The sequence below is a fragment of the Hevea brasiliensis genome, unplaced genomic scaffold (assembly GCF_030052815.1).
Source record: "Hevea brasiliensis isolate MT/VB/25A 57/8 unplaced genomic scaffold, ASM3005281v1 Scaf549, whole genome shotgun sequence".
Classification (NCBI taxonomy): Eukaryota; Viridiplantae; Streptophyta; class Magnoliopsida; order Malpighiales; family Euphorbiaceae; genus Hevea; species Hevea brasiliensis.
The window spans coordinates 32,015-41,087 of record NW_026615083.1 but is presented as its reverse complement, the minus strand read 5'-3'; the positions used below and the strand labels follow the sequence as shown (position 1 = coordinate 41,087).

The 9,073-nt window shown below is 34.4% G+C and overlaps 1 protein-coding gene across 1 annotated transcript; it reads right to left on the bottom strand.

The window, feature by feature from the left end:
• Nucleotides 1-5,867: 5,867 nt before the first annotated feature.
• On the bottom strand, nt 5,868-7,694 carry LOC131177537 (protein DETOXIFICATION 51-like). Its single transcript, XM_058142559.1, has one exon. It carries the CDS (start codon nt 7,547-7,549, stop codon nt 5,942-5,944), a length of 1,608 nt encoding a protein of 535 aa, XP_057998542.1. The 5' UTR covers nt 7,550-7,694; the 3' UTR covers nt 5,868-5,941.
• Nucleotides 7,695-9,073: the final 1,379 nt, after the last annotated feature.

Here is a 9,073-nt window from a genome sequence, read left to right as displayed (position 1 = left end):
TTATAAAATTCATATTAATGATTTCCTCATATACTTATTTATATTTAAGGCTTGTTGCTTTTATCTGTGTCCAAGTAACCTCTGACAGACTATAAAGACTAGATACACGGGAGTATACTAGTTAGACATCCGTATGTCTACCCAGTATACAATGGTCATGTCAGGCACTAGGCCAGTGGGCAGGCATAAGCCAGTAATAATAATAATAGGCACTATGGCCATCGGGCAGGCATAAAGCTAGTAGAATAATCATCTTAGACATATGTTATCTGTCAATGATCATTAATGTGGGCAGTACTGCAATCTATAGTCCCTAATTGGTATACCAATTGATCTATAAATGAGTCTAGGCATACTTTGGGTAGAATAATATTATTAAGTATTTATAATTTCACTAATTCATGTTATTTTTATGCTTAACAATTTATTCTAATTCATTTCATCTCATATGCCTAGTTATTTTATGGACCTTTCTTTAGGTCTAGATTTAATGCACTATCTTTACATAGCAAATTGACAAGGATGTGGCCACTGTTTAGCCACACTCCCTTCATAGAATTTGTTCCTCTATGTCATGTATTTGTTTTCCTTTTTGAATCATATTAATTGGAGTTTTAGAACTCAAGTTATGGTTAAATAACCATAACTGGCTCACTATCTCTTTCTAGGTCTAGAATTAGGTAGATTATAGAGTTTGTCTTTGTCTAATTAATTGGATATTTTACAATCATTTTTAGGCCTAATATTCCTCATAAAAGTTATTACCCTATGTCTTATGGTCCCTCAAAAATTTTAATTACAATTTTCCAAATTTTGTAGAATTAGTTATGGCTAAATCACTGGCCTGGACTCACCCTGTGTCCTTAGGGTCCAGGTTCAAGTCAGTAACTTTGACCTCCATTTTAGGATTCTTATGTTTATAGTTTGAAGACCATGTCTAAAATAAAGTTAGAGCCCTGTTTCTTAGGATTCCAGATCAGTATGGCTCATCCTAATTGGAGTTTCCTAGTGGAATATATACTATAAAAACTATTCTAGGGTCAAGTGTAATTTGGTCAAACTCTAAATTTTGATGTGTTAATTTCTTCTAACCATTTGACCTAGTTCATTTGGGTTTTGGGTTTTGGTCAAAAGACCAATATTGTAAACCTATGTCTTATAAAAAATTTTCTTTTAGTTTCATTGCATTTGGATTTTTATAGATCAAGTTATGACTATTTTGCCAAAACTGATCGGGTGATCTATGTCCAGGAAATTTTGGGCAGAATTAATTCTGGTCAGTTTGGTGACCTAATTTTGGTCAGTAATTTCATTTGGTTAGAGGCATTTCTGGGCTTGGTGTTCTAATAAAAGTTGTAGTCCTATGTCTATTCTTTCTAATGGTATAAAATTCAAGTCATTTGGACCTGTCTAGAGGGAGTTATGGCCAAATATACACATACTGTTCATTTGGTCATTTTTCTGGATTCAGTGTTTGGATATTCGAATTGGGACAATAAATTGACCAAGATTTTGACAGAATTTGAGCAGGGTTTCTCTATGAAAAATGGGGTATTTTGAGTCTAGTTTCATCTCCGATTGGCCTCACACCAATTGGAGTCACACAACTTCAGTTATAACTCAAAAAATATACTAGACTCATAGGTCCGAATTCTTGCATAAGAGAAGCACTCCCAATATTCATTCCTCCTTACTTCCAAACTACAATTTGTTATTTATAGCACTTTTAAACATCATCAAGAAATCTCAATTTGGTCAATTTCAAACAATTTCACAAAATTCCCAAATAGTTGGGTCCAAAACCCAAACTCAAGGTTCACAACACATGAAATTCTTATTCACTTTGATTTCTAACATATACAATCTCATCACAAGTCCTCACTAGCTAATTTAAAACCATTAAAGTCATCAATTTCATACAACCCTCATGGCTGCCGAAAATTTAAGTTCCCATATACTTGATATTTTCTTCAATTTCATGTCATACTAACTTAATTTAGCATGCTCATAACACTTAAACGAAAGAAGTAGGATGATTATAACACTAACCTTGTTCAAGAGGTATCCAAGCTTGTAAAACTCCAAATTTTTTGCTTCTTGTTGCTGCTAATAAACTCTCTAAGGTATAAAATTAAGTTTTAATGAAGAGACTAGGAAATTTTATGGTGAGAATTGATAAGATTTGAAGCTTGGAGGAAGAGTATCAATGGAGAAAAGGAGAAGCAATGGTTCGGCCATTCTTGGAAAAGAAGAAGAAAAATTGAATTTTTAATGAAATTTGTCTCTATTTAAACTCTTCCTTATCCCTTTTATTGGTGTGTTAATTTCCCATTGGTTATTTCTTTTTATGATGTCATTATGACATCATATAAGCTTATGTCATAAATGTAAATTTTTCTTTTCTTTCATTTCATTTTTTTTTATTTTTCCATTAATTTTTTTAAAAAATATTTATTCATATTTTATGTCATATAATTTATTTACTTAATCGGACAAGTTGGCAAAAAATCGTCTCTGAAGGCGAAATGACCAAAATGCCCTCCGTTTAGCTTAACGAGCTAAAATTATCTATACTGATTTAAAAATTTTTCTAAACATTTTCTTGGCATTATAATGCTATTTAGGGCACCGTAACTTTTTTCTGGCATCCCAGAAATTATTTCATATGATTTTTCTCGAGTTTAGGGTTACTAGCTATCTTTACCGCTACTTCCCGGTAGGTCATCCATCGCCGAAACATCGGCTCACTTAACTTTATTGTATTTTATTTCTAAAATTTTTCTTAAATTTTTCTTATCGTTATTTGAGTTATTTATAACTCCTCACTCTAGTTGGAGTGTAGTTCCAGTCATCCTGGCTGTCCGAATAAACGTTAGTCGCCGGAACAATAGAATATACGGACTACCTAAAGTGAGGGCATTACACATCTTCTAATTCGGACAAAAATTCAAGTTTTTGTTCTTCTCATTTAAAGAGAATAAGAAATATCAATTATTATTCAATACATTAAGTTTTCATTGAATTATATAAAAGAATAAGAAACATCAACCAGAAAATATATAGAGGTATGAAAAATTATTTACAATGTAATCTTGAATTCGAACTTTAATCGAAGATAAATGAAATAAGAAAGAGTGATTGATAATACATTTGACAAAAATATTTTAATATATGTAAAAATAAATAATTTACAAATTTTATTTTTTAACAAAATAAGATAAGAGTGATAAAATAAAAGAAATAGTCTCTATATTAAAATGGACCATGGTCTCGGAGGTTTATAATTTGAAAGGGAAGAGTATTAATTTGGACAAGTTCCTATTGATAATCTTTAGATAAGAGATATTTTAAGTATATCTTAAATACAAAATAAAATTATCAAAATTTCTATTAGAAAGAAAATTTATTAAGATTTCCTTTAAAATAAATGATTTATAATAAAATAATTTAATTAAATTTTCATATAATTATTCTTAATCTTTTTAAATAAAATTTTTTAAATTGACAAAAAATTAAATTCTTTCATTTCAAATGTAAAAAATAATAATAATAATAATAATAATAATAATAATAATAATAATAATAATAATAATAATTAAAAATCAGTTCTATGTCTATATGAAAATTACTGATTTTTGACAACACGATAGGTCCCTTTCTTTAACATGATGTGGTAAAAAATGTCCAAACTCAAAGGAAATGGCATTTCCATGAATGATGAAGAAAAGGAGTTCTGATAAATGACAACCTTTTGGAACCAAGAAAGGATACTAATTATTTCATCTAGCAACGTTGTGGCGCCCAAATTGATGTCCTTTCCTATGAGCAATTGCATCATATCTGTAGCTAACCCTGCTATCGCACATAGCACATATTGATCAATCAAGAACCTAGAATCAGCAGAACCCACATAGGTTTGGAGCAGGCCAAGCTTTCTTTTTGATGATTATCATGCAGTGCTGTCCAGCCAAATTACATTATTATTCTTCACTGCTTCTGCTTGCAATTATTACAAGAATATTATTATTTTTGGATGATATTTATAATGCATATTTGCATGTTAGTTGAAAAAACAAACATGCCTCACAAAAAGCTGCATGAGTTCTTAGACCCTAGACAACCCTTCCTAATTCTTAATCCATGCGACAATCCTTTACAGTTCAAACTGTATACGACGAATTAAGCCGACCAATCAGCTATAAACTTTGAATTTTATTGAGATTTGAGAAACCCATTAAATCAATCCCTTTGCAGCGAACACATTGATGGAAAACTTTGTTATTTAGTGCTTGTTAAATCGAACAAGTTCATGATTCATGAGGATGATTTTTCTTATTCAAAACCATAGTTTATAATGAACAAGTCCCTTTGAATAGGTTGCTAAATGAAGTCATAATCATTGACCAAAGTCAATGAGCAATAAAGTCTAAAATAATGTAGCCGAGTGTGATAAGGTTTACAATAATTCGTGTAAATCGTGAGCTTAGGTACTGACAATTTTGAAAACTACTTTAAAAAAACATGTTTCACGCTAAATAAACAGACGAGGAAAATGATTTAGAAAGAGACTCTGGGTATACACACGCAGTCAATTTACAAATGTTACATTATATAAAATCATAACAGAGTCGAATAAAAATGAAAGAATTGATTGATTTCCATTGTCTGTAGCTAATACTGCTAATCCTATTCTCTCACAAGGCAAATAAGCAGAAAGTTTAGGGAAAAAAAATAAAATGGGAAAGTGTCAGATGGCATGGATTTGGATGAAAAAAAAAACAGATGGATATGATGGGATGTAACCCACAAGACAGAGGAGGGTGCAGGGTGGTGTGCTTGGGAGTATTCAAGCAAAATCAGGATAGAAGCAGGGAGATTTTACACTAAGAAGGGGAGATGAATAAGAGTGATGAGAAGGAAGTGATGTAAAGAAAGGTACCGTAAGGCGTCCATGAGAAAACAACAAAATAAGTGGAGTTGAGCAGTGAACTGGAAGTCCCTCGTGCGCCTCCTGCACAAATACCTTCCAACACTTATAAATACTGACAAGACGTCTTTTGTTTTTTAATTATTTCCTTTTCACTGCTCCCATGGCCAATGCCTTTTTTATTTTTTTCCTCTTCTTCCATGCATATCATAGCCAGTCTTTTGTTTTCTTCTTCACTCCTGCCCTCCTTTATCCTTTATACGGGGACCCAAATCAACCACCAAAATTTTCATTCAAGTACTTGAAACAACACACAATTTCTACTACTGTGCATAACATTTACAGCATTTTTAATAACTCTTAATTAATTACTAAATGATCACACTGTTAAACCCATGCATCTCTCTCTGAAATTCACATAAATTAAATAAAGGAAAAATCCTAATCGGTCCCCAACCTTGGCATCAACTCAAGCACTGCCTCAGGAAAATGTAAGAGATTCAGCTAAATTTTACGGTCACTGGGGAGGACTACAGTAAAAAACTTAGTATTGGAGGAAAATGGCAGCAGGGTGCCAAGTGTTAGTTGGTGATTGGAAGTTATACATTGATAGTTGCAAGAGGCTCGTCTTCTCAGCAATACCCAGCCGAGAAATTAAAAGACCAAACATGTCTGAATTTTTTAGACACTCTCCTCAACAATGAATTCTCTCTTGCCTAATTATTTCTGATTTTTTAACCATTGGTAAGTTTACAAATGTGTACCGTTGTCGTTTCAATTTTGCATCGTCACTTTTGACTTGTATGAATCTAATCAAAACCCAACTGGGAAGCCAAACATGAATCATAAATAAAACCAAAAATTTTTCTTTATAATATTCTTTATGCAAAGTTCTCTTTCAACCCAAAAAAAAATTAATAATTCACAAAATAAACCCACATGGGCCAAAAAATTTCCAAATAAGGCAAAAAAAAGGAGCAATAATTAATTTTACATTTAGACATTTAGGTGTTATCAGGCCGAAGTCACTGTAATGGAAATTGATCTCTGCTCTTCTTCGCCCTCGCCTTCACTTAACAATCTCCTATTATCACAGCCGATGCACGTTAGCATGTGAGCTCTCTTAGATTCCAAATCCCAGTCGGTGGACCCCACAACGTACAGCATGAGCCCAGCACAACACACCTGGGCGGATAGAAGCCCAAGCCAAAGCCCACAAAACCCAACACCAAGCCAAAACCCAAGTCCAACGGCCACTGGCATGCCCACGAGGTAGAATGCGCCTAGGTTCACGTTGGCTGCTTTGGACGGGCGTGCACTCCCTCTCAGGACTCCACACCCTACCGTTTGTGGACAGTTACCGAGCTCGCATAGCCCCAGGATTGGCAGTGCAGCAGATGTAAGCCGTAGGGTCTCCCAATCGCTCGTGAACATCTGGCCCCACCTATCTCTCATTCCCGATGCGAAAGTGGAAGCCGTTAGGCCCATCATCGCTGAAATAAACACTGCCACCACAGCGGATAATTTGGCATTGTGAGGACGGTTTGCCCCGAGTTCATTACCCACCCGAGCGGAAACAGCAAATCCAAGCGAACTAGGGAAAACATAAAGCAACGACGTCGTTTGTATTAGGATGCCCATAGAAGCAACCGTTGATTTCGGGTTGGCTAAGAGCCCACACAAAACGATCATGATCTCGTACCACCACCACTCCAAACAAACTGAGACACAGCTCGGCCCTGCTAGCCGGATTAGCGGCTTCCAGCCACTGAAACATTCTCTGCTGGGCCTGGTCCACGTTGGCTCGTGCAAACCAGAAAACCACACGTAAGAAACTAAAGACAAGAGCACAAAGAAGTTGGAAGCGGCGGCTGCAGCTGCGACGCCGGAGACCCCGAGCTTCAAATGATTGACGAGTAAAAGGTTAACAGGTAAATGAAGAATCGTGCCGGTAAGAGATGCTATAGTTAAAGGGTGGGTAATACCTTGAGCGCGAAGGTAAATGCGGATTGGGTGGACGAAAGAGTTGGTTAAAAGGTCAGGGAGCGAGAAGAGCAAATAAGTGTGAGCGAGACGTGTGATGTTGGGATCTTGATGAAGATAGAGAAGAATTTTGGACATGTTAAGCCATAGAAGAGAAATGGGTATTGAGGAGACTAGAAGGAAAATCACAGAGCGATGAAGGGTTACAGAGAGGAGCTTTGGACGTTGAGCGCCAAAAGCCTGAGAACAGAGAGGTTCCATGCCCAGAGCCAGGCCAGAGAGAACAGAGTAACCAGTGATGTTAGCGAAGGCAATAGCAAGAGAGCCAGCGGCGAGCTCGAGGTCACCCAGATGGCCCAGGAAGAGCATAGAGAGAATGGAGCGAGAGTAAATAATGATAGCGGTTAGGGCTATAGGGAAGGCGAGTTTGAAAAGTGATTTAGTTTCAGAGATTAAGTCTGAAACAGAAGGGTGTATTTCTGGCGGCGGCGGTGGTGGTGGTGGATTTGTTTTGAGATTTTCCAGGCTTTTAATGGTGGTGGGGAGTGATAAGAGATCCAAGTAATTGTAAAGATGAGTTCGTGGCTTCTGTGGTGGTTTCTCGGTCAACAGGGTAGTGGTGTTGTCTGGATTACACATAATGATGATGATGATGTTCGATCAAGCTACTAAAAAAATCTTGTTTTCTCCTCTGCTAACCCACCGTCCAGAGCTACTCTCATGAAGAGCACCCTCTCTCTCTCTCTCTCTCTCAAAATGTATGTATGTAGCTAAATTTCAAGGCCAGGGATAGATATAGATGAATGGTTTTTTGCCGTAGAGGGGGAGGGGTATTAATAGAGGAGTTAAGATGGGGTTGTGCTTTGGAATTTCATTTTCTTATTCTCTGTTGATGGAGAAGGAGTAGTAGTATTAATGAATTATTTACTATCATGTAACTTTAAATTTGGACTCTTTTCTTGTCTTTCTTTTTTTTTTTTTTTTATCTTTGTAAATTTCTTAAATTTAATACAATGCATGCATGAAAATTAATCATTTTATATATTGTGTCAATTAAAAAAAAATTAGGTGTAATAATTTTGTTACTTTATCTGGTTTGAAGAAAGAGACGTCAGATTGTCAGAATCTGAGAGGTTCAATTTCCGATGAGTAAAATGGTATTTTGAGGGTTGATTTTTCTGTTGCTGATTATTTTCGTGTCTTCCGGCTCCTCCCTCTCTGACCCCTCCTTTCTCCCCTTTATAGTTACGTAAATTATTACTACACTATTACTACAACTCCTCTTAAATCTACTTCCTTTCTATTTTTCGGGGACCCACCTCGCTATCAGAGAGGGGAAATTGTAAAAAAGAAAATTTTTGTATGCATCAGGGAGTATGCATACATATATATACATACCAACAAAAAGTTAATAAATTATAACTTTAAGTAAATCTTATTACGATTTTAAATAAGATCATCATAATTTTATATAATTTAATATTTATAAATTAATTAGTTATATACACTTAATATAAATAAAATTCATTATGTAAAATAATAGTGTATCGAATATTATAAAAAATTAATTAAATTATAAATTTAAAATATTAAATTCATTTTTTATAAAATATATATCGAATACACTTAATAATTTTTTTAAAAGAAGGGTAAGTTCTCATCCTTTATATGACGCCTCGCCTAGCAATAAAGAAATTTCCTGTTAACTGTAGAAAACTTTTGGGTAATGAAAACCTTAAATAGGGGTATATGCTTATATTTATGGCATTAATTAAGTATAAAACGTCTGAAATTGTTTTTGTTTGGGTGGAGTTACCCCTTTTCCCACTATAACACAGATTGCTCCAATTGTTCAGACATTTTATGGGCCAATTTAATCTCACTTATTATAGCCAACTTATCACTTTATGTTGCGCTTTAAATCAACAAGGACGCATAAAATACGTATTCAACTACTTCATTTTTTTACATCGAACAGAGTATATAATAAATTAGGATATCTTTATTAATTTTTCTCCGTCTTTAAAAATTTTAAATTTGAGTTTTTCTATCTATTTATTTTAAAATTATTTATTTTTTATAATAAAAAAAAAGAGAAAAACTGCTTTCTTCTATGTGATTCACAAAATATTACTCGATTTATCATACCTCAATTTTTAACTC